Source organism: Rhineura floridana, chromosome 1 (genome assembly GCF_030035675.1).
Source record: "Rhineura floridana isolate rRhiFlo1 chromosome 1, rRhiFlo1.hap2, whole genome shotgun sequence".
NCBI lineage: Eukaryota > Metazoa > Chordata > Lepidosauria > Squamata > Rhineuridae > Rhineura > Rhineura floridana.
Window position 1 is genome coordinate 224,220,883 of NC_084480.1, and position 26,236 is coordinate 224,247,118.

The 26,236-nt window shown below is 40.9% G+C and overlaps 1 protein-coding gene across 6 annotated transcripts in view; it reads left to right on the plus strand.

The window, feature by feature from the left end:
• The window catches only part of MBP (myelin basic protein), a 206,753-nt gene that overhangs the window by 27,213 nt on the left and 153,304 nt on the right, over positions 1-26,236 (plus strand). For all 6 annotated transcript variants that reach the window (XM_061594145.1, XM_061594171.1, XM_061594181.1 and 3 more), the window contains one exon: positions 15,037-15,109. In XM_061594145.1, coding sequence (XP_061450129.1) covers positions 15,062-15,109 — 48 coding nt within the window. In that variant the 5' untranslated portion in view covers positions 15,037-15,061. The remainder of the gene's footprint in view (positions 1-15,036; positions 15,110-26,236) is intronic.

Genomic DNA, 26,236 nt, shown 5'->3' on the forward strand with positions numbered 1-26,236 from the left:
TCATTTTTTCCAAATATAGCTGTGTAGAGAACATTTTACTCAGCACTTTAGTTCAAAATGGAGATATGATAATAGTTCTGTGGAATATTTCCCATTCCTGTTTCCAAATCTGTATTCGTATAAATGTGCATTATAAAAAATGCATTAGTTTTATTCAGAATATTCTGTCACTACAGAAATCAAGGTGACTCCCCCTACTCCACCGTAACTTGATTTGAATGCTGTTTACCTGATTTTGGCTTCCCAACCTTATAGCTGCCTCCTGGATCAGGAGATGCATTGATGCTTTTGAACAGAAGTAAAAGTGGCTGTGAAAGTGATCTTGCAGGGGGCAATGCTAGATAAAAATTGATCCAATAACTACTCTTAGGTATCATTTTATTACAATTTCTTGCAGGTGTAGAAGCTCCATTGAGTACATGGACCTCCCCCTCTACAGAGGAGGGCTTTTACATTTGTTCTGTTATGGAGCTGAGAGTTCAATTGAAGTGAGTGAGGAAGTGTTCTTGAGAGGCAGCTCCATCCATATGCACTTAAGATGCTGTTTCACCAGAAGCATCAATACATCTATCTACCATCCACATGTTTATCAAAGTGTATTTGGAGCTCTAAATTGGGCTATAATGGTTACTTCATAATTTGGAGATTGCATCCTTTCTTGTATCCATCACTTTTGGATACTAGCTAGCCCCAACAGCTATGCCCACTGACTGGGAACTCCTCCCCCTCCTCACATGCTTTTTGTCAGGGATGCTGTAGCAGCAGATTTCCTACTTTGAGTTGGGGTTGGGCTAGCTAGATAACCTTTGAGGTCCCTTCCAACTTCATCATTCTTTCAGATGCAGATTGGACAGATTCTTGGGAGTCAAATTCAAAGCCAGTAGGTGTTGATGGGCTTTATTTAGAATAGAATATATTAGAATATTGGAATAGAATATTAGAATAGCCACAATGTAAGTGATGACTATTTTGTCTTTTGAATCAGCCTTCAGTCTTTTTGGCCATAGAGGCTAAACATTCACAAATACATTTTTAAAAAGTTTTCAGTTTCACTTAATTAAATACATGAGCTTTTCAAATCTTTCCCCAAAGGCTTTATACACTTGTAAGCTAAATGAACATTTGAGAAAAATCTATATTTTGTATTTCAGAGGCTTTAATCAAAACATCCTGTTCGGAGTGTTTTTAGCATAAGGCAGATGAAACTAAATGGTTTGTCTGAATCACACTGTGAAAAAGGAAGTGCACCAAAGAGGTGTGACTTTGCATAGGTACCAAGCAATTACATGTTCTCATACAGTGCAGCAAACAGGAACTCATGTGGTTAGTTCTAGTCTGACTCTTTTTTTTGTAAAAGCCAATTAAAAAATACCATTCCGTGTCATTATTATTCCATAAGAAGTGTCATAAATTGTTGTGTAATAACACCATGAGAAAACAAAATTTTAAAATGTTTTAATTGCCTACTAGCTCATATATGAATAACTAATAAAGTGAGCATTTGTTAACTGATGAATGGACAGTGTTTATAATAAGCAATTACAGACTGGCTATTTCCCAAGAAAACAAGGATTAAATTATCATAATGAAAGCACATCCTTGCATCCCCAGATAGTGTTATGGTTCCAGACTAGAATCTGGAAAACTGTCTTTACAGTGCAATTCTATTCACATCTGGTGAGATGCAAGTTCCTTTGAATCCTAGGAGACTTACTGCTTGCTAAGTGTGTATGGAAATGCAGCCTCACTCATACAGAACAAACTAAGCACTTAAGAAAATCCCTGCTGGATCAGGCCAAAAGCCTATCTAGTGCTGCAACTTGTTTTCCACAATGGCCAACAAAATACACCTTGGGCAGCCCACAAACCGGTCACAAAAGTAATAGCCTTTCCCCATTGTTGCTCCCCAGCAATTGGCATTCACATCTGTGCAGTCTCTAAACCTGAATGTAGCACATAGCCACCATGACTAAGTACCATTGACAGCTGTATCTTCCACAAGTGTGTCTGGTCACCTTTGAACATCATCTAAACTAGATGCCATCACATCTTACAGCAGCAAATTCCATAAATTAACCATGCACTATTTTCTTTTGTGTGTCCTGAATCTCAAGAAATTGCAAGTTTGCAGAGAGATTTTGAACGACACATAAATAATTTGCTACAGTGAGAAGATCAACTGTAACAATGATTCAGATTAAATGTAAGCTTTGTGAAAAATAGCTTCACATATACTTCTGAACTCCTTATCTGGCCATGATCACATATGCTTTGGTTAGATTTATGTTGGGTTGCTGCAGTATAGTCTATGTGGGGCAGCCTTTGAAAAGGGTTCAGAAACTACAGCTGGTGCAAAATCTCTGGAGCCTGCTTTGTGGAGCTATTACTCTTGTTTTGTGTGATCTGCACTGGCTTCCATTTGATTTCAGGATTTACGTATAAAGCCTTAAATAGCTTGGGTCTGAGATACTTGATGGGCTGCCGCCTCCCACATGAATGGGTGTTCAATATCTGGGACCTAGCTCTGTGTTCCTTGACTGTCAGAGGCATATTTGGTGGTCACACAAGAGCAGGCCTTTTTGATAACAGTACTGGCACCCAGGCTGTGTGGAACTGTCTCCCCAGAGAAGCGTGGTTGACCTCATTTCTTAATGGAGTTTCTTACAATTGTTAAGACAGTTTATTTCTCCAGGTGTTAAGTATGTACTGAATTTCCCCACACCCCCTCCCCAAAAAAACTAGACACTTTTGTTCTAATGTGCTGATTCCTGTTTTAATGGTTTTATGATCTTAGATTTCAGTGTGTCCTACCTGTGGGCCCCTTTTAAGGACCAAAAAGGTAAGGTACAAAGCTTTTACAGGAAAGAATAATAGATGTATAAATGCTGCTACATTGTGCTGGCTAATATACTAAACTACAGGCATACCCCGCTTAATGTCACTTCACTTAAAGTCGCCTCGCTATAACATACATGCTGCATATGCCTGTATTTCTCCAGAAACGCAGCGCAGCAGCAGAGGCTTTAGCGCGTGGGGGTGGAAATAGACATGATCGTGCCACCGCAAATCAGCTGGGAGGTGCGATCGCGATCAACTGAGAGGCGCGGCAGCGCAGCAGCAGAGGTTTTAGCGCGGGGCTTTGAGGCTCCACATGAAGGAGAGGTAAAAAGTTTTAAAAGGTAGTGCTTCACTTTAAGGATATTTTCGGTTTATGTACTCACTCTGGTCCCATTGAGTACGTTAATGCGAGGTATTACTGTATTGCTCCTGTTTTCTGGATATTGGTGCTCTGGTTTACTTGTATTGCCATGAGGTTTTCTCAACCGCTTGTCAGTGTGAGAAATTTGAAAATTGGGGCATCATGGAAAATCTTATGGTGACATTGTCACTGGCAGGGATCTAATAGATCCTGGTGAGTAATATGCCAGTTGCCACAATACACATGGTGGAGGAGTGGTGTACCCCCACATCCTGCCCATCATGCGCATAACATCTCACACCCAGTAAGCAGCCCACATGGAGGGCTATATGTGCAATGATCATGCTATGCTCAACCACCTGCTCAGATAGATGGCATATAAATCACTAAGGTTGACTTTGCTTTTACAATGCAACTTAGTTAATAACAATCTCTTTATTAAAAAAATGTTTTGTGAAGGTTTCTGCACTGTAATTTTGTTCTGTTTACAGTGCTTGTGCATTACTGTTGTAACTAGTATTTTGTTCTAAAGTATCCTCTAACTTTTTATGTTTAGAACTGTTTATTAAATAATCACATTTGTATCCTGGCCTTCTTTCAAGGGGCTTAGGATGGTATATTTGGGGCCATCCCATCTGTTCTCACAATAATTCTGCAAGATAGAGACTAGAGGGGCCTGTCTAAGGCTATTCCGTTTGCTTCATTGCTTAGTGGTGATTTGAAACCTGGTTGAAATCTAGCTCTTGTAATCAAATCTGGCTCCCAAATCCCTTTTCCTGAGGAGCTCAAGGGTACAGTTTATGTAGCAGTCTTATCCATATTTACTTGGAGATAAGTCCCATTGAGTTCATTAGGACTTACTCCCAGGAAAGCAGGGTGCAATCTTAGCCTCCAAACAAGCCTTAGGATCTTAACAAGCTGGTTAGGCTGAAAGACTGTGACTTTCTAGTTAGCTCATAGAAAAGGAAAGAATGATAATTCTGTAATAGGAATGTATAAATTTCTCAATTTCGTTCTGTAATTTGTTCTTTAAGTAGTTACTTTCTGATGTGTCTGAGACACATGAGAGATGCTTCTCTAAAAATATGAAATGGCATACCATGCAACTATATGAAGTATTTGTGGTTTGGAAAGTGTTAGTAAAGGCATCCATTTGAAATGATGACTGTAACATCTGCAAAGTCTCTGTAGATATAACCTGATTCTAGTTGTTTGTGTAACAAAATAGTTAAATGCTAATGATATGTGTTAGCTAATTCATTGCCACATAACCATGCTGTAATAAAGTAAAGGAGAGCCAGTGTGGTGTAGTGCTTAAGGTGTTGGACCTATGACCTGGGAGACCAGGGTTCGAATCCCCACACAGCCATGAAGCTCACTGGGACCTTGGGCCAGTTACTGCCTCTCAGCCTCAGAGGAAGGCAATGGTAACCCCCCTCTGAATACCGCTTACCATGAAAACCTTATTCATAGAGTCACCATAAGTCGGGATCGACTTGAAGTCAGTCCATTTCCATTTTTCAATAAAGAATACATTTCATTAATTTTTAACTGATTTCAGCATGGGCATGCTTCAGAAGGCACGCTGGAATAAATGATTCTTTTAACGTTTCATTAGGCTGTTTCACACATGAATGTTTATCACATGATGACTGCAACACCAAGTGGTGACATGCAAGTGTGAATGTGCTGTTAAAGATTCAAACATCATAGAATTTTCCCATCATCTCATGCCATCCCAAATGCAATGCTTTTTTCAATGTAGTTGGTTCATGGTCATAAAGGTTATCAAATGTGGCAAACTTATGTGTTGAGTATGTAGATGTTTGAACTAACCTTCAAGGCTATGACATGTTCTCCATGGTGTAAGAAAATGTGAAATCCTGCTTAGGATCATGGCATGCGTTTCAGCTTTGGACTAATTCCAGAGGTAGCCATATTGAATTAATACTGACCCACATGGGGTCTTGTGGCAACTGAAAGACTATCATTGTATCATGATAGAAGGTTAATTCAAAGCCCTCTTTGTCAGATGTACAAAGTGGACCCGAGTCCATGATAGTTTATGCATAATAAACCTTAAACGCTTCCCATCCCCACTCTTTTGGGACTCATTTGTTCAGAAGTGCCTAGTGATGGAGAAAGAATGGAGATGTATGTGCTGGAGGGCTAAAGATGTTCTGGGATACTGGCCCTCCTGGGTGTTTACATCTCAATTATTGCCAATTTTATTTAGGTATGTGTGGAAATATAGAAAAAGAGAATGGATCATTTGGGGGATGATTAACGACTAAAAATGTTCTGGAAGTTCATCACCAGTCATGGGTACATCAATGGAATAGTTTTACTTGCCTGTATAATTCTATATTCTATTGTTGCAACCTGCCCTGGGATCTTATGGTGAAGGGCAGGCAAGAAATCTAATAAATAAATAACTCTTCAGAGATGATGATGATATTGTCTGCAACAGACTAGCATAACTACTCCTTAAGAATACGAAATATGTTGGATACTCTTTTGGACAGGTGTTATTTCATGCTGGCTTCACAGGAGCTCATGCCACCTTGGCTGAAAGGGGAGGATATGGCTACGGCTGACTTGCAAGATTGATTTAAGTGTAATATTTGATAACTGAGCACAGCTGTGGTTAAGCTAAAAGAGCATGTCCAGGAAGCATAAAGACTGGTTAAACTGGTTTCAATCAGGCCAGGTGGGAACCATACTTCAGAAATATTTTTCTTATCTCTCCCATTTATGCCTATTTATGGTAACAGTCATTCCTCCTCTGAAACCATATGGGAAAAACAGACCTGTGTGCAGAAGGACAAATGATTGACAGAAACTATCCTTCTTTGGCACGTCTCTGATTTATAAACTGTTTTCTAAATGAGCTCCACTGGTGAAGATACAAGCTTTGTCAATGTTTGTATCATTAAATGATGGCTGAAAATGGTGCTGGAAGAAAGGCCAGAATATAGATATAATAAATAAAAAAATGCCAAGTGGAGCACCTGAATAGGGCTGCTGGAAGAAGTGTTTCTAGATTGGGAAAGGGTGAAGAGACAGTTGGAAACACACACTGGATTGGTGATGAGGGAGGGTGGGGATTGAAGATGCTCTACTTTGAGTTTTTGTGTTCTTGAATTGAAGAGCTGAATTTATTTGATATTGCTAGGAAAGCATCCCAGTGGCCCATTTCGAATATAACCCTAACCAATGTTTAGTGTTATGTGAATTAGCATGAGTGTACTTCCCCTTCATCTCTCCTTCTCTGGTGTGAAAACAAGGAAGAACTTGGAAGCAGTTTTGATCCTGGCTTGTTAAAATAAACCATAGGTCAAACCAACAAGTTTACAATATGGTTTGTATTTTTTGGACATAAGATAAATCATGGTTAATGTTAAGCTGGCATGTTCTTGAGAGGCAATCAGTCAAGTTAACACTAAACCATACCATTGCTATCCCCATGTATCGTTAACCATAAGTGTTATGCAAGGGGATTTATCTGGCACAGATATAGTGTAGAGTGGTGGTGTAATTTGTAATTGCAGATTAAGTGGAGAATAAGGAATTGATTAGAAATTGCATGGAAATATGAGGAAAACTGAAGTATGGCTTGAAAATAAAAGCTGTTTTGGTGCTCAAGTCTGCCTAATTAATTTTGTTGCCCTCATTTGGACATAACATTACCTTGGTTTAAAGTTATGAAAATTAGCTGCAAGCTTCCACACTCCCTCCTCCAGTACGGCTGCTAAATGGTAGTTGGAAGCTTTCACTTTCATTTTGGTTTAAATGCTCCTTTGGTTGACAGTCAAACCTAGACAAACAGGACAATCCTAAGCATGCTTACTCGGAAATAAGTCCCATTGAGTTTGTGGGCTTGCTCCAGATGTATGTCCATAGGATTGTAGCAAAGCTGTGGTTAATCTTAGCTGTGGTTTGTTGAAACAGGGCAACTTCAAACCAAAACATATCAAGCTGACTTTCCACAAATCACATTTAAGATTAACCACAGTTTAGGATTCAGATGACACACTAAACAACAGTTAATCTAAAAAGGAAGTGGAAGCCTCCAATATTTTCTTTGTAGGTATGCAAGGGTGGGGGAAGCATGGGCCTGAAGTTCACTGTGGCTTGTTCTTATAATGCTAAACCATGCACCTGCAGAGGCCTTCCCTGGAGCCTGTAGGATGCCACCCCCATGCTGAAATTAGCCAATAGAAGACTTTCTTCAAGCCTAATTGCAGTGCGGGTGAAGCGATTGGGGGGGCACAGCTGGGGAGGAAGGAATAATACTTTCCTCCCCAGCTGTGTCCCCTCCTGTCAACACCCCCTTGCACAGCAATCAGAATTCAAGCAGCCTTCTGTCCACTATAATAGAAGGCTTCTTTGAAGCCTAATTACATGGAAGAGGACTGATTTCATTGGGGTGACCTGCAGCTGGGGAGAGAAGTATTACCACCCCCTTCGCTGATGCTGCAATTAGGCTTGAAAAAAGCCTTCTATTGGCTACAAAGAAGCCTAATTACAATGGACCCTATGACCCTGCCTCCATGCGGACCAAAAACACTACCCCTCAATGCAGTTAGGTTTGAAAGAAGCCTTTTATTGAAGCCAAGAGAAAGCTTGTTTCAAGGCAAATTGCAAGCGGAGAGCCCAACTGCGCCCTCTCCTGCAATTGTTTCTTCTCCGCTACAGTTAGACTTTGAAAAAACAACTTTTTTTGACTCCTATGGAAGGCCTTTTCAAGTTTGGTGGTGATCTTCACAGAGAGAGGGGGGGAGGGGGAGAGAGGGGGGAGGGGGAGAAAGGGGGGAGGAAGGAGGGGGAGAGAGGGGGGAGGGAGGGCTTGGGGAATACAGCAAACATTTCTTTCAAGCTTAATTGCTAGCAGTCAGTGTGTATGTGTGGCTGTGCATATGTGGTTACAGTGCATATATAAAAGTGTGTATGGTTGTGTGTATGTAGTGCCCACAACAGTTTCCCTAATTTGCACATATGACCCTTGACCCAAAAAAGTTGGTGACCCCTGTTATGTGTTAAATCCAATACAGCCATTATGGCCTAGATGGAACAAGTAGACTGTAATGAGCCTTGAATACAAACCCCATTATACTAGAATCGCCTTCTATCCCCTCCTACCATCTTCTCCTGCATGCTGGGTGATTCAGGATGGATAAAAGAAAGTATTTCTTCATGTAGCACATAAACTGTGGAATTCGTTCTCACAAGATGTAGTAACAGCTTAGATGGCTTTAAAAGAGGATTAGACAAATTCATGGAGGATAAAACTGATAATATCTACCAGCCCAATGGCTGTGTTCTTCCTCCACTGTCACAGGCAGTATGCCCCGAAAGCCAGTTGCTGGGAATTGCAGGTGGGAAGAGTGCTGTTGCACTCGGGTCTGGTTAGCAAGCTTCCAGTTGGCCACTGTGAGAACAGGATGCTGAACTAGATGGGCCTTATGCTGACCCAGCAGAGCTCTTGTTTGTGATGTTATGACCCTCAGCTGTTTTCAAAAACTTCCTTCATTTTGTCTTCTTACAGCACCGGGCTTTTGATTCACATCTGCTAAATCTTGGTCTGTTTTCTCCTTGTGCTGACCACATTCACATTATATGTTTATTCCACTTTAAACAGTCATGGTTTTCCCTAAAGAATCCTGGCAAGGGTAGTTCATGAACGGTCCTGAGGGTTGTTAGGAGACTCCTATTCTCCTCACAGAGCTACAATTCCCATAGTTCCTGGGAAGAGGGATTGATTGTTAAACTGCTCTGAGAATAGTAGCTTTGTGATCTTCTAACAACTCTCAGCACCCTTCATGAACTATCCTTCCCAGGATTCTTTGGGGAAAGCCATGACTGTTTAAAGTGGAATAAATGTATGGTGTGAATGTGGCCTTTGTATCCCTGCTGCAGGAGGGGAGAAGTAGGCAGGGAAAGAGCCCTGCTTTTCTCCTCAGAGAACCATCTGGCCCATGGACCATCAGTGCTACTCCTGTGCTCAATCCTGTACTGTCAGATGACTTGTTCTAAGTTGCTTTTAAATTGATTACATGTATACAATCCAGTGGTTTCCACTGGAAAACTGAAACATCTGGTTTTAATTAGTCATATAATTGGCATGTAATCTGAATTACATCTGGATATAGTTTATCCACCCAATAATAAAATAATAGAATTTGGGGTGAAAACATTGCCTCATTGAAAAAGAAAATTCACTTCACAGTTTTTGACAAGAGATTGTTTACTTCTCTAGTAAGAATACTTTGTTTAGATAAAAGAGAGTAAAAATGATGAGAAAGGGTAATACATCTTGGAGATCAAGATGTTTGTAGCTTGCTTTCACAATAGCTTTGGAATAGCTTGCTGGATAGCATGCATACATTTCAGAATGATCTTGGAAGGATTCTGTGCTTTGAGTGTGCGTCTGCTAGCCAGCTGGGTGTGTTCTTGGGTGAAACAATAATTTCCATAATGTTTTCTTTTTAAGCATTGGAGTTCATGAGCTTTGTGGCTGGTGATTTTATCTGGAGACATGTAGTGATAAAGAGACATGAGATTGTTTTAGTTAGTGGATGATATTAATATTGATGTGTTCAGATAGGTATAGGGAAGCTGTGGGCCTTCAGATTCTTGTTGAATTACAGTTCTTATTATACCTGATCATTGGCCATGCAGACTGGGGCTGTTGGGAGTTGAAGTCCAGCAATACCTGGAGGGCCACACATTCTTCATCCCTGCTTTAGATGATTATACTTAACATGTATATATATTGCATTTCAAGTCTTAACGTGGTGCACATTCATCAGGTATAGCCAACATGGTGCCCTTTAGATGTTGTTGGACTCCCAACATCCATCACCACCAGCCACCATGACCAATGGTCAGGGATGATAGATATTGATATACATGATCTCAGTAATCATTAATACAAGCAATATTAAGGAAGACCAATATAATTATTCCTAAACTGTAGATGTGGGGAGTTAAGATGTACCATCAGCTTGTTGAAGGTTAGCTGAGATTAGCAGTAGGGTCTTTCTTGCTCACACAGTTAACCGCTAAGTTAACCAGCTAAGCTATAACAAAACCTAAATGTTGGTGTGGCTGAGCAATATAATTTACCCACTAATAAGTGAAAAACTATTCCTAGAAGTTGGCAGGAAATAAAAAATTAAGATTAATCAAGAACAGTTAGCTCCCACTTTTTATAGTATACAGAAGTGCGATTAAACATTAATATTTTGAAAGCAGTTGGCAGTACATGAAAGATTGTGCCATTTTGCTGACATGATTTTAACAAATTCCCCCAATGAAATAACTGCTCCAGATAAATGCATTTGTGATACTGCTTGCCTTCTGTTTGCTATCTGTTTTTGTTTTCTCTGACCTTCTGAATGACGTACCTTTCTGTCCCTGCTTTCCTCTCACTCACTCTCAAGAACATGCCAGCTGTTTTTTAGTGGCCCATTTCTCTCAGGATTCCATAAAATTTCAGATAATCAGCATTATTTTTGGTCACTGTGGAGAGCATAGCCTTTAAAAACTTTACTGGAAGTAGTTAAATGCCAGTAAAACTGGCACAATTCTTCATGTACTGCCAACTGCTTTCAAGGTATTGATGTTTTAATAGCACTTCTGTATGCTATAAAGAGTGGGAGTTAACTGCTCTTGATTGATCTTTATTTCTTCTTGTCTGCCAACTCCCAGAAGTGGTTTGTGGTTTATTAGTGGGTAAATTATATTAATCAGTCACACTAACATTTAGCAGTCAGATTTTGGGGATGAATGGAATTCAGAAAATTCACCTGAATAATTTGCAGCTGGATGGCATGCACCATTAATATTTAATTTAAAACGGCTATTTAGGCTTTTGAGTGAGTCATTGTGCAAGCAACTTAAAACTCTCCAGAACATTCTGTGCATCGTGTGGCAGTAAACATGGCTGCTTCATTGAACAAATCTGCTCCACAGTGACCCTGTAACCTTCCAGATGTTGCTGATTATAACTCCCACCACCCTTGATCATTGGCCATGTTGACTGAGGCTGATGAGAGTTGGAGTCCCAACAACATTCTTGAGGATCACCTTTGCATCACCTTTTTTTTAAAGGAGGCGGGGACACAGGCAAAAAAATTGCATGTGCATTTTATTTGTTTATTTCAACAATTTATATACCGCTTAATACTATGGTTTCCAAGCAATGTTCAGTGAGGTTATAAAAGAGATACAAAAGGTAAAACAACCATAAAATCAGAAAATATATAAAGATAGAGAAATATTCACTCTAATTTCAGTAGAAATGCAATACATCTCACCTTAGTCTGTGACCAGGTGTCCTGTGTGCCTGCCCAGTCAGCAGCCCAGGTCCTAACTGTTAATGGGCAATTTCAAGGCTCCTGCCCTTCCTTGTGACAGTTCTCTATCTTTCAGCCAGGCTCAGGATAATCCTTCAAACAGAGGGCATATTCAAGTAGAGGTCTGTCCTATAAAGTAGGAAACATGGGCACCTTACACAGGTTCTCCAACCCTGGTGAACAGTTTAAACAAAATTTAGTGTATATCTAAACTGAAGTTAACATATGAAGCCCTCAGATTTTATTTTTTATTTTTTTATTGAGCCAACACTCTGTACTTGCAGCTGCCATTGAACCCTTGATTTATAGGCTCTTGTCCTATTATTGTGGTCCTAGGACATAGCTGGGCATTCAGTATTAGAATTATTGCAGAACAGTCAGAACGTAAATACAGGGAACCTAATATATTTTAAAGAACTTTTATTGTCTTATTTCTTCATGAGAAATTGAGTAGTTTACATGCATTTCCTTATATCTCCACAGTTAGAAGTGCTGAGGACTTTTTTTTAATGATGAAAAGACGTCATTAAATATCACTGAAACCGGATAACAAAAGCTTCCCACTCACCCTCCAAATGGCTATGGCACAGGGTAATGCTTCTTGTAAACTAGCCTTTGCCAGCCTGGTACCCTCTAGATCTTTAGCACTACAACTCACATGAGCCCCAAGCAGCAAGGTATCAGATTATGCGCAGTAAAATGGCTGTATTAGTCATGATGGATCACTACTGTATACAGCACTCTCATCGCCCCCCCCCCGGGGGGAGGGAATTAATTCTTGTCAGAAATAAGTGAGTCTTGAACTGAATGGTAACCTATATCATTCAGTAGTCTTGGATTGATGCACCTCTGTTTTACTGTGAAAACCATATAAATGTATCTTCCTACCATATGCAATATGTTATACTAACCATATGTTTCATACCCCATAATTATCTTTGAGCTATGTGCTGCTCTTGTGTTTTATCACAGTTTGCTCCAGTCTGCAACTAAAGTTTAAAAAATAAAGCCAAACAGAGAGATTATAATTTTAAAAGACCACATACCATGGCTTGTTGCTGTTTCGTTATGGTTTGCAGAACAGTGGTTTATCAGTCCATGCTTCAGTTGTGGAATGTACCACAGTTGTGGTACAATGGCTGCATTGTTTTTCTGTTTTGTTTTGTTTGACTCCCAAGTCCCACCGCTGTCACTACTGTAGCCAATGATCAGGGGTGATGAGATTTGTAGTCCAATAGCATCTGGAGGGCCACAGGTTCTCCACCCCTGATTTAGCACTACGTGCACAGTCTTGAGCTCTCAGACTTGCTTCTCCAAGGAGAAGGACTTTGCCAGTGTTTACTTGTTGTTTCTCTTTATCTCCACTTCCTGTTGCATGAAAACCAGTATCATAGTTCATCACAAACTCTGGTCAGTTTCAAAATAAGCCAGTTTCACACAGTTGGTTATAAAAATGACTTGTGTAACTAACCAGAGTTTGTAATAAATCACAATCTCTAGTTCCCATGCAATGACAAGCTGATACTGGAGGAACTGAAAGTAAATGCCAATGAAGTCCTCCTTCTGGCTTCCCAGGAGAAAGGCGAAGAGCAAAAGGCTTCACTCGAGCTTGCTGTAGCTCATGTGCATTGTACCTACTACACTAATGTAGTAGGCAAGGACAGTACCAGAAAGTCACCAGCTTTTAAGTCCCTAATAGGGCTATATGTACTGAGAAATGCAGAGTTCTGTGATAAGAGAAAATTATGCAGGTAAAACAGGCATATGCTTATTTACACAACTCTGTCACTGTCGTTGATGGAAGAGGGATGATGACCTGTGCAGAATAATGAGGCCAGAGCTTAAAAACAACACCTGACATCAAATTGCAAGTTCCAATTTTCTTTCTGTTAATATATGAGCACTGAGTGACAAATTTTATACAGTACAACACTTTGTATGCATGTGGCTAATTCTTGTCTGTTTCATGTGTGTGGTGGTATTTAGTTTACATCATGCATGGCTATTGGTACAGTGTGTTTGTAATCTCACAGACAGAGTGGCAAGATAGCACTTTGCACCATAAGGATAGGCCAGTAATGTTTGCAGGTTATGTGTTGTGAGCATTGCAAGAAGCTAAATTAATTGAGGGCATTATTCTAACACATTTCTAGTTTGAGGCAATCCAATTCAGTATTAAGAAGTGGGGAGTAGAGGAGGTAAGAAAAGTGAATCCTGGTGGTCAGTGTATGTGGTTAATTTTGCTACTTACCTATGTGTGATACTTTGTGTGATGGTTTCAACCACTATTGAAGTAACCATCATATGGTCTAGGTGCTTCAACAGTGGTTGAAAATATTGTGTGTAAATATTGCAAATCTGTTGAGTTTTGTGCATCTGTAGAGGTGACCCTGACCCTACCAGTGTTGCAGCTCAAGGACTGGTATGCCCCAAAGGGAGGTATGCTGGGGGCATGCCATGGGAGGGCCAGGATCCATAGTCTTCCAGGCCCTTGACATGCCCCCAAAATGGGCAGTGGTGCAGCCAGAGCTGGTCACTGGGGCCAAAATGATGGCAGACAGGCCTGCGACGGCTCCTGGACCAGCATGCTATGCCTGGGTCCACTTAGGCTGACACTATGACATTTCTTCTTAATTTTTTAAAAAAGCCATCTTATTGTCAGGGTGGCTAGCTGGGCATGTACATGGTTACAAATCCTCATTTTATTATTTTGAACTTCAAAAATATATTATCCTTTTCTACAACAAATGGTGCTTAATCCCAAGAAAATGTGTTTAGCATCAGGACAGCAGAAGCAAACTCAATTTTATTTGTGTTGTCCTGATGGTGCTGGGCTTTAAGCGAGTTTAAACTGCACCTTCTCAGTGTATTTTGTTTTAATCGGGGTTGGCAAACTGTTTTATGTTTGGGTTTGTTTGTTGCTCTATCTTGAGACAGGGAGAGAAGAGAAATGTTAATTGCATTTCTTCACAATTGAAGTAATGCACATGGCCATCTAAAGGGGGCTCCCTGTTAACACCATTAAGTTCAGGAACAAAAATCACCTAGGTACACCAGCAAAAGCAGGTCAAAAATTACACCAGCCCAGAAGCTGGCATAATGCAATCCCTTTTATTTCTCTCTCATTGGGGACAATGGTAGGGAATATATTGCCAGAGCCCAGTAGGGCATTGTATAATACAAAAGCACTGCCTCCAGTTTCGAACACTTCCCTCTCCTTCCCCCATGCCATGGGATTCTATCCTTAATTCAGGGATAAGCAATGTGGTGCCCTCCAGATGTTTGTTAGACTACAACTCCCACCATCTTTGACCTTTGGACATGCTGTCTGGGGCTGATGGGAGTTGGAGTCCAGCAACATCTGGAGGGCATCACATTGGCTACCCTTGCCTTAGAGTATGTAGAGGTAGAGACTGTAGTTGACTGGCTTACTTTGGAATTGCTGTGACTTTTTTCCTCTTTCATTTTTGTTTGTAGTTCTGGGAGAATCTTGAGGGTCATCATGGGAAACCATGTTGGAAAACGAGAGCAGAGTACTGAGAAGGGAAAGGTAAGAGAAAGCCTTTTGCTTGAAATTAGACTAACAGGATAGCAAAGTAAAATAGTGTACAGACTTTTCATTGCATGTTACTGAAGTTTCTATTGCTATTAAAGTTCATGATTGAGAAAAGTTTGACAGGTACAATTTTTCTCAGCACAGGGTCAAGAAAGACTGTAACACACACACACAATTGTCTCTGAGCTATATAACAGATGTAAGCACAGTGTTCTTTGGATCAGGAGTTAGGAATGTTGCTCAATATAAATATCAATATTTTTTTATTTGACCTCTAAGATGCATGATTGTATTATACATATATATATGAGTAGATCTCCCAGACACAGTGCATCCAGTGAGGACTCAAAACAGAAGAGTTGTTTACTTTTTATTGCTGTGTTTTCTCTTTTTCCAATATGAGCAAAAGGGGGGGGAGCATGTATTTTTTGGGAAATTTGGAAGAGCCTCCCATTTACTCCAGTTAAGGAAAACAAAAGCCAGAGAGGTGGGAGTGTTTGTGAATAATACATTCATACAGAATTGTTCTGGAGCTTTGCAAAAAGTCCAAGGAGAATTTTGCTGCTTAAAGGAAGGGAAGTTCTGTGTGGTGATTGGATGATGCCAACTGTAGCATTGATACTGAGATATGCAAATAAAAGGATTCAGATGTTATGGTTTCATTTTAACTATTTCACTTTCTTTTCCTTTTTCCCTTAAAAGAAGAGTCAGCTATCTGCCTGTTTTTGCTAGATGTTTCCACATCTTCTAAAACACATCTCAAACAGCATACATGTGTGTTTCACTGAGCTATGAAAAATGGATCCTATATCAAAACATGTATGCCCTAAAAGCACAGTCAGAAAAAGGTCAGTGTTACCAAATGCTACTTTATTGGAAAGGAAACAAATGCACAGAGTGCTGAACATGTTGATCGGAGACTTGGCTGTTATTCAGGGTAGCACAGAATTATTTTTTTAGTTTTATTTTCTTAAATTTGTATCCCACCTTTCTTTCATCAAGGAACTCAAGGTGCCATATATGTTATTCCCAGGTGATCTCCTGTCCAGGCACTGATCAGACCCAGACCTGCTTAGCTTTAGCAAGATGGTGGCCTCATGTGGCTTCAGACCATACCCTGGGCCTAATTCCTAGTTGTACCGTCTAACCTACAATGTGACTTTATTCACATTGGGAATTAGGTGTATGACCTGTTCTAAGAGGGGTTATACTCCCCATGAAGAAGCAGGTTTGTAGTCTGGAAGTATTCATGGATTCCAGCTTGTCACTAGAGTCTCAAGTGGATTCTGTGGCTAGGAATGCTTATGCCCAGTTTAGACTGACTTGCCAGCTATGGTCATTCCTGAACCGAGGTAGCCTAGCCTCAGTTGCCCATGCTCCTGTAGTGTGCTGTATGTGGTGCTGCCCTTGAAAATGGTCCAGAGGATGTAGTTCTAGGCTGATAATTCAGGCAACCCAATGGATCCATGTGTCACCAGTCTTGAAAGTGCTGCACTGGCTGCCGGACCTGATTCAAGGTGATAGTACTAACATCTAAATCCCTAAATGGCTTAGAACCCAAGTACATAAAGACCACCTTTCCCAATATCAACCCATCTTGGATCCTACTGTTGTCAAGTGAGGCCTTGTTGGTGGTGCCACCACTGGGGGCTGCCTAGTTGGTGTTTATCTTTGACAGGGCCTTTTCAGCGGCACTTCCCATTTGTGAAATGCCCTCACTGGTGAAGTGTGTCTGTCTCCCTCATTATTGATTTTCAGGAGGAACTTAAAAGCATTCCTGTTTTTCCTGGCATTTGATGGCTGAAATACATTGTTCCTGGCAACCCTGAGATCACTGATAGAAATACTGTTTTCAACTGTTTTTAGAATTTAAAATTTATTATTATTATTATTATTATTATTATTATTATTATTATTATTATTATTGATGCGTTTGCCACCCTGGGTTCCTTTGGGAGGAAGGATGGGATATAAATCAAATAAATAAATAAATTCACTTTGCCTTTCTGTGAACCTTTCTGACTGCTTTTAGATCATACATGTTTTGGTATAGGATCCATTTTTCATATCTCAGTGATAGAGCATCTGGTTTCATGCAGAAGTCCTAAGTTCCATCCACAGCATCTCCAGATAGGGATTGGAGAGGCTCCTGCCTGAAATCCTGGAGAGCCACTGCCAGTGAGTGTTGACAAACTGAGCTAGATGGACCAATGGTCTGACTCTATAAGGCAGTTTCCTCAGTTCCTTCTTCTTTCTATGTGCATGTGGCAGGCTGGACAACTTGCCTCATCCCAGTGAGATTTCATAAGCAAATGTGCTTATCTTAGCTGCAGCCTGAGGAGAGATCTGCTGTATTTCTCCCTGCTTTTAGTTACTAACTTTTGCCCTTTTGTGCAGTCACATTATCACATCACTAAAAGAGTTGGAGCGTCTTAGCAGTAAATGCTGAGCAGCTACGGTAAGCTATAAAAAGAAGCAAAATCACCCTGACTCTTACAGGCATTGCCATCATACAAAGGTAACAAGAAATTGTTACAGCCTCATGATTTGAAGTAGCCGTGTTATTGCATGGAGATATGGTTTAGAGATGGAAAGCTGGTATGTAGGGCCTCCATCCCCTCTCAGATGCACACCTTAACATGGTGAGGGGGTTTAAGAGTGTTGAAGAAGCTAAGAGCAATGCCGTCAGGAGTCTAGACCAACAGGCTAGACTTCTAGCAGGGGCACCCAAGGCGGAATGGTCAAAGCTGAGACACCAGACTAAGATGCATCCAAACTCAGAGGAAGGTAATGGTGAACCACCTCTGAATATCTCTTACCATGAAAACCCTGTGAACAGAGTATCCAAAATGCAACACAAGATAGTGCTGGAAGATGAGACCCCAGGTCAGAAAGCACTCACCGAGCTACTGGGGAAGAACAAAGGACAAGTACGAGTAGCACTGTGACTAATGACACAGCTGGGTCAAAGCCGAAAAGAAGCCCAGAGGCTGATGTGCACAGATGCGAAAGGAGAGTCCGGAGTTGTACGATGCACACAATAGGAACATGGAATGTGAGAAGCATGAACCAGGGAAAGTTAGAAATTGTCAAGCAAGAAATGGAACACATCAACATTACAATACTTGGTGTGAGCAAACTAAAATGGACTGGAATGGGACATTTCCAATCAGGCAACTACAAAATATTTTATGCAGGAAATGAGAAATTAAGAAGAAATGGGGTTGCTTTAATAGTGAGAAGTGATGTAGCAAAAGCAATTAGGAGCTACAATGCAAGGTCTGAGCGAGTGACATCAATGAGATTAAATGGGAAACCTATCAACACAACCTTCATTCAAGTCTGTGCTCCAACAGCAAATGCAGAAGAAGAGGAATTGGAAAGATTTTACGCAGGAGTATAGGAAGAAATTGATCACACACCAAAACAAGATGTGCTGATAATCCTGGGGGATTGGAACGCAAAAGTAGGGACAGAGGAGAATTAAGAATTGTGGGGAAATGGAGCCTAGGAGACAGAAATGAATCAGGAGAAAGACTTATTGAATTCTATGAAGCCAATAATTTGTTTCTTGCAAAGACATTTTTTGAGCAACTGAAAAAACAACTGTACACATGGACATCACCAAATGGTCAATATAGGAATCAAATTGATTATATAATTGGTAGCAGAAGATGGAGATATTCCATACTTTCTGCGAAAAAAAGACCAGGAGCAGATTGCGGTACAGATCATGAACTGGTCATATCGAAAATCAGAGTAAAGCTAAAGAAGAACAACAAAGCAATCATAATGCCAAAAGACAATTTAAATAACATCCCAGAGGCATATAAAGATCAAATAAGGAACAGGTTTGAGGCTTAAACCTAGTTGACAGAGAACCAGGAGAACTATGGAATGAAGTCAGAGACGTTATCAAGGAAGAATGCAAAAAGACAATACCTCTAATTAAAAAGAGAGAAAGACCTCAATGGATGACTGACGAAACTCTTAAAATGGTTAAAGAGAGAAGGAAAGCAAAAGCAAAAGGAGATAGAAAAACAGTCAGAACCCTAAATACAACAATACAGCGACTAGTACGTAGGGACAAAGAACTATTACAATAGTTACTGTATAGAAATAGAAGAGGACAACAAAAAGGGAAGAACAAGAGCCCTGTTCCAAAAGATTAGAGAAGTGAAAGGGAAATTTAAACCAAGAGTAGGGATGTTGAATAATCAACAGGGGAACACACTGACTGACCGAGATGAAATAAAAAGAAGATGGAAGCAATACACTGAAGAACTCTATAAAAGAGATGCCAGGATGTCAGATTCATTCACGGAGGAACCATATGATGAAGAACCAGAACTTTTAGAATGCGAGGTGAAAGCTGCTCTTAAAATACTTGGAAGAAACAAATCACCAGGAATAGATGGCATACCAATAGAGTTGCTACAAGCTACTGAGACTGAATCTGTACAAATTTTGACAAAAATCTGTCAAGAAATATGGAAAACTAAACAATGGCCCACAGACTGGAAACGTTCCATATACATCCCAATTCTAAAGAAAGGAGATCCAGGGAATGCAGTAATTATCGAACTATTGCCTTTATATCCCATGCAAGTAAAGTAATGCTCAAGATTCTACAACAAAGGCTCTTGGCATATATGGAGCGAGAAGTGCCAGACATCCAAGCTGGATCTAGAAAGGGAAGATCATATTGCAAACATACGTTGGATAATGGAAAGAACCAAGGAATTTCAGAAGGAAATCACCCTGTGCTTTATAGATTACAGCAAAGCCTTTGATTGTGTAGATCATGAAAAACTATGGAATGCTTTAACAGAAATGGGGGTGCCACAGCATGTGATTGTCCTGATGCGCAACCTATACTCTGGACCAGAGGCTACTGTCAGGACAGAATATGGAGAAACCGATTGGTTCCCCATCAGAAACGGTGTCAGGGGTGTATTTTATCACCCTATTTGTTTAATCTATACGCAGAACATATCATACGGAAAGCAGGATTGGACCAAGATGAAGGAGGTGTAAAAATTGGAGGGAGAAATATCAATAATTTAAGATATGCAGACGATACCATACTACTAGCAGAAACCAATAATGATTTGAAACGAATGCTGATGAAAGTTAAAGAGGAAAGCACAAAAGCAGGACTACAGCTGAATGTCAAGAAGACTAAAGTAATGACAACAGAAAATTTATGTAACTTTACAGTTGACAGTGAGGACATTGAACTTGTCAAGGATACCTCAGCACAGTCATTAACCAAAATGGAGACCATAGTCAAGAAATCAGAAGAAGGCTAGGACTGGAGAGGGCAGCTGTGAGAGAACTACAAAAGGTCCTCAAATGCAAACATGTGTCACTGAACACTAAAGTCAGGATCATTCAGACCATGGTATTTCTGATCTCTATGTATGGATGTGAAAGGTGGACAGTGAAAAAAGCGGATAAGAGAAAAATCAACTCATTTGAAATGTGGTGTTGGAGGAGAGCTTTGCAGATACCATGGACTGCAAAAAAGACAAATAATTGGGTGTTAGAACAAATTAAACCAGAACTATCACTAGAAGCTAAAATGATGAAACTGAGGTTATCATAATTTGGACACATCATGAGAAGACCTGATTCACTAGAAAAGACAATAATGCTGGGAAAAACAAAAGGGAGTAGATAAAGAGGAAGGCCAAACAAGAGATGGATTGATTCCATAAAGGAACCCACAGACTGAACTTACAAGATCTGAACAGGGTGGTTCATGACAGATGCTCTTGGAGGTTGCTGGTTCATAGGGTCGCCATAAGTCATGCTCGACTTGGAGGCACATAACAACAACAACAACAGGGCCTTCATCCCAAGGGGCCTCAGACTAATTTTATGTGTCCCTCAGCATTTTCTGGCTTTTTGGACCCACCTGCTCTGTGGGCCACCTCTCTGGGAATCGCTTCCAGAAAGAGAGAGAGAGAGAGGAAGGATGGGATGGCCTAGACAGAGAAAGACCTAGGCAATCCCACAATGCTGCAAACCCAGCCCATCATCAGCTCTAGGTCTGCCCACCATCAGCTGTCTCCTCGCTCCCCCAACTTCTTTTGTGGGTCAATGGTCCTTCATAGGGAAAAGGTTCCCCATCCCAATAAAGGTATTATATAGGCAGGGTTCATTCTCCGAATAAATCGTGCATTCTGAATGCCTTTCTTTGAATTGTTCCCATTGTGACTGGATTAGATACCTCCATGTGTAGATAGCCTGCTCTGCCAATGGAGGAAGCATTAGAAGACCTGGACTCTAGACTTCCTTGAAAATTACAGAATTGCATTTATGATTCCTTTCTTGAATCATCAGCCTGTTTCTTTCTGCCTTTTTTAATGTGAGCTCCTGAAATAGCTTTGAAATTCTATTAAAACTATAAAGTACAGAGGTACAATTACATTAAGGAGGGAAAGTATTAACAAAAAACTTTTCTCTTTCTCTCACTCTCTGCTTTTTGCAAAGTGGTCTTCGAATTCTTTTGCTTCTGAAGGAGTCAAAAAGCTTAAAATGCAGCCTTCCCCCCCCCCCCCGGTGGTTGTACTGTTGATAACTTCTCATCAGTTGGTGTTTGATCCTTGTGCTTAAAATAATTAAAGCCCGGGCTGAAAGACGTTTGTGAAAGCAGGAAGTGGCAGTGCTCTTGTGGCTTTAGGCTTCAGAGTGGAAGAGGTAATGGGGAGAACAGTTATTTTTGCTTTCCCACATTCAGCAGACTTTAGTTTGCCTTCACTGCTGTATCTAGTCTGGTTGTAAATAATAAAATGGCATAAACTGCCCTACAAAAACCAAAATGTGACTTAATGGCAATTTTTTTAATTCTTCACATTTTATTCCCCCCCCTTGTATCACCTGCATGAGTCGTAAGAGGATACTTTTTTCTTAATTATAATGTTTAAGTATATATTGGGCTAAAAACAACAGAATGAAATTTAACAGGGATAAATGCAAAGTTCTACAACTAGGAAAAAGAAATCAAATGCACAGTTGTAAGATGGGGGATACTTGGCTCAGCAACACGATATGTGAGAAGTATCTTGGAATTGTCATTGATCACAAGCTGAATATGAGCCAACAGTGCAATGTGGCTGCAAAAAAGGCAAATGCTATTTTAGGCTGCATTTAGTATAGTTTCCAAATTACATGAAGTATTAGTTTGCCTCTATTCAGCACTGGTTAGGCCTCATCTGGAATACTTTGTCCAGTTCTGGTCCCCGCACTTCAAGAAGGATGCAGGTTGGAACAGGTTCAGAGGAGGGCAACAAAGATGATCAGGGGACTGGAAACAAAGCTCTATGAGGAGAGACTGAAAGAACTGGGCATGTTTAACTCAAACAAGTCAGCCAAGTTAAACAAGGAGCCCAATGGGTCCTTCTCAGACTGATCGGAAGTAATGAGTGGGGTACGACAGGGCTCGGACCTGCGCCCAGTACTCTTCAACATTTTTTTTAACGACTGGGATGAGGAGCTACAGAGCATGCTTATCAAATTTGTAAATGATACAAAATTGGGGGGCACAGCTAATACCGTGGAAGACAAAAACAAAATTCAAAGGGAGCTTGATAGGCTGGAGCGTTGGGCTGAAAACAACAGAATGAAATTCAACAGGGATAAATGCAAAGTTCTACACCTAGGAAAAAGAAACCAAATGCACAATTATAAGATGGGGGATACTTGGCTCAGTAATACAACATGTGAGAAGGATCTTGGAATTGTCGTTGATCACAAGCTGAATATGAGGTTTCAAAATCGTATGAAGTATTAGTTCCCCTCTATTCAGCACTGGTTAGGCCTCATCTTGCATCCAGTTCTGGTCTCCGCACTTCAAGAAGGATGCACACAAACTGGAACAGGTTCAGAGGAGGGCAACAAGGATGATCAGGGGACTGGAAACAAAGCCCTATGAGAAGAGACTGAAAGAACTGGGCATGTTTAGCCTGGAGAAGAGAAGACTGGGGGGAGATATGATAGCACTCTTCAAGTATATGAAAGGTTGCCACACAGAGGAGGGCTGGGATCTCTTCTCGATTCTCCCAGAGTGCAGGACACGGAATAATGGGCTCAAGTTGCAGGAAGGCAGATTTCGACTGAACATCAGGAAAAACTTCCTAACTGTTAGAGCCATACGACAGTGGAACCAATTACCTAGAGAGGTAGTGGGCTCTCCGACACTGGAGGCATTCAAGAGGCAGCTAGACAGCCATCTGTCGGGAATGCTTTGATTTGGATTCCTGCATTGAGGAGGGGGTTGGTCTTGATGGCCTTATAGGCCCCTTCCAACTCTACTATTCTATGAATTGGAATCTCATTTATGTTTTATCTTCTGCATTTCTGTATTTTAACTATTTTGATGTTTTATTGAGTATTTTATTTATTTTAATGGGTCTGTGACCATATATCAATGACCTAACTAACCTGCATGTGAATTTTTCTGCTTCTGCTTCAGTGCTATCTCTTTAAAGAAGAATTACAGGAAAGAGTTCCAACAAAATAGCCATGAGTTCCTGCAGGCTCATTCTGCAAAGTGTTCTTGACACAATAAAAGTGTGTTATTGGTGGATTTATTATGCTTTATTAGTCCTGCAATGCTTCATCAGTGGTACCACATTATTGCTGTCTCAAGGAGCTATTGTGCAACAAAAGCAGGACAGAAAAAATCCAGAACTATTTATGTGAAATGAGCCTGCCTGGCTGCTCCTCCCTGTCAGCGTTAATTGCCGATGAGTGATGTCAGAGCTCTGATTGATAAGTGAGTTGTTTGGCAGCTTAGGCTTTGGTTTAGGGATGGCATTGAGGAAAAACAGGGTTCTTGTGCTTTTAACAGCTGTATGGCAGGCGGAAATTCAACAGTTCAAGCCTTTATTCCAGTATGGAAATACAATCATGGGAAAAGCTTCACCATGACTACTTTCTAATGTTGTGTTATGCCATACCCCCATTTTGTGACTGGTGCCCCCAGTACTCTCTCAACATTTCAAATGTGCCTTCGAGGTTGGCGATCCCTCAGATAAGGAATTTCAACAGGAAGTTACAGGATATGCACTGACTTGAAATGAAGCAGCATGACTGCCCCAAAACTTTTGCAGGAGCAAGTAGTATGGAAAGTGGTAGTATGGAAAGATTGCATATGACTGCTCCTATAGCATCATGAGCACAAATCATCAGGAATGCGCGATAAAAAGGACATCTGGAGGGACTCCATTTTTGCATAGTGCAGCCTTTTTGGTTTAACATTATAACTTTGGAATGTATGTAAGGGAATATTCTGTTTCCTTACTACCCAGATCAAAAGCTACCTGCATGTGTGAAGCTAACTCTTTAAGATGAACAGTTCTGGGCTAGCTTTTCACATACAGAGAACCTTACATGTGCAAGTTTTCACCTGCATTCTCAAATGGTAATGCCTAGATAGGGCTAATAGGCAGTCCAATTAAGCAGACATTATGAAATTTAAGCCAGTTCAGTTCCACTAATGCGAACAAGTCTTTCCATTGAATTGGCTTATGGACTGGATGGAATTATTGCCAACATCTGCAGCCAAACACTCCTTTGCACCAGGCTGCTGGAGTGGACAGAGATGTCTCTTTTCACAGTCCTGTTGGCATCTGCCACTATCTCTCCTCCAGCATAGTGTGCTGTGTTCCACTTGCCGAATTTATTACATTTATATCCTGCCCTTTCCAAAAGAAGGAGCCCAGGGTGGCAAACAAAACACTAAAAACACTCTAAAACATCTTAAAAACAGACTTTAAAATACATTTAAACAAAACATCTATAAAAACAGATTTTTTAAAAAAAGCTTTAAAGACATCTTTAAAAGTAATTCCAACACAGATGCAGACTGCGATAAACTCTCTAATTAAAAGGCTTGTTGAAAGAGGAAAGTCTTCAGTAGGGCCGAAAAGATAACAGAGATGGTGTCTGTTAAATATTTAAGGGGAGGGAATTCCAAAGGGTATGTGCCACTACACTAAAGCTCAGTTTCCTATGTTGTGCAGAAGTGACCTCCTGATAAGATGGTATCTGCAGGAGGCCCTCACCTGCAGAGTGCAGTGATCTACTGGGTATATAAAGGGTAAGACAGTCTTTCAGGTATCCTGGTCCCAAGCTGCATAGGGCCTTATACTCCCAAACCAGCACCTTGAACTTGGCCTGGTAGCTAATAGACAGCCAGAGCAATTCCTTCAGCAGCAGTAACATGTTGGCGATACCTTGCCCAAGTGAGCAGTTGCACAGCCACATTTTGCACCAGCTGCAGCTTCCAGACCACCCTCAAGGGTAGCCCCAAATAGAGCACATTACAGTAATCCAGCCTAGAGGTTACCAGTCCATGGACAACAATGGTCAGGGTATCCTGGTACAGAAATGGCCGCAGGTGTCTTACCAGCCGAAGCTGGTAAAAGGCACTCCTAGCCACTGAAATCTCCTCGGCCTCTTGCAGCAAAGATGAATCAAGGAGCACCCCCAGACCACAGACCTGCTCTTTCAGAGGGATTGCAACCCCATCCAAAGCAGGCAACTGACCAATTATCCAAACTTGGGACCCACTAACCCACAGCGTCTCTGTCTTGCTAGGATTCAGACTCACTTTATTGGCCCTCATCCAGCCCACTACTGAGTCTAGGCAGCAGTCCAGGGCTTGCACGGCCTCTCCCGATTCAGATATTACAGAGAAATAAAGCTGGGTATCATCAATGTACTGCTGACACCTCACCCCAAATCCCCTGATAGCTGCTCCCAAGGGCTTGATATAGATGTTAAACAGCATGGGAGACAAGATGGTATCCGGCGGCACCTCACAGCACAACTGCCAAGGGGGCCGAAAGGCAGTCACCCAATGCTATTCTCTGAAAATGACACTGGAGATAGGTTTGGAACAACTATAAAATGGTGTCTCCGATATCCATCTCACCAAGTCGGCCCAGAAGGATACCATGGTGAATGGTATTGAAAGCCACCAAGAGATCAAGTAAGAATAACAGGATTGCTCTCCCCCTGTCCTCCTCCCAATAAAGGTCATCAGGGTGACAAAGGCTGATTCAGTCTCATAACCAGGCCTGAACCCAGATAGGAATGGGTCAAGATAAT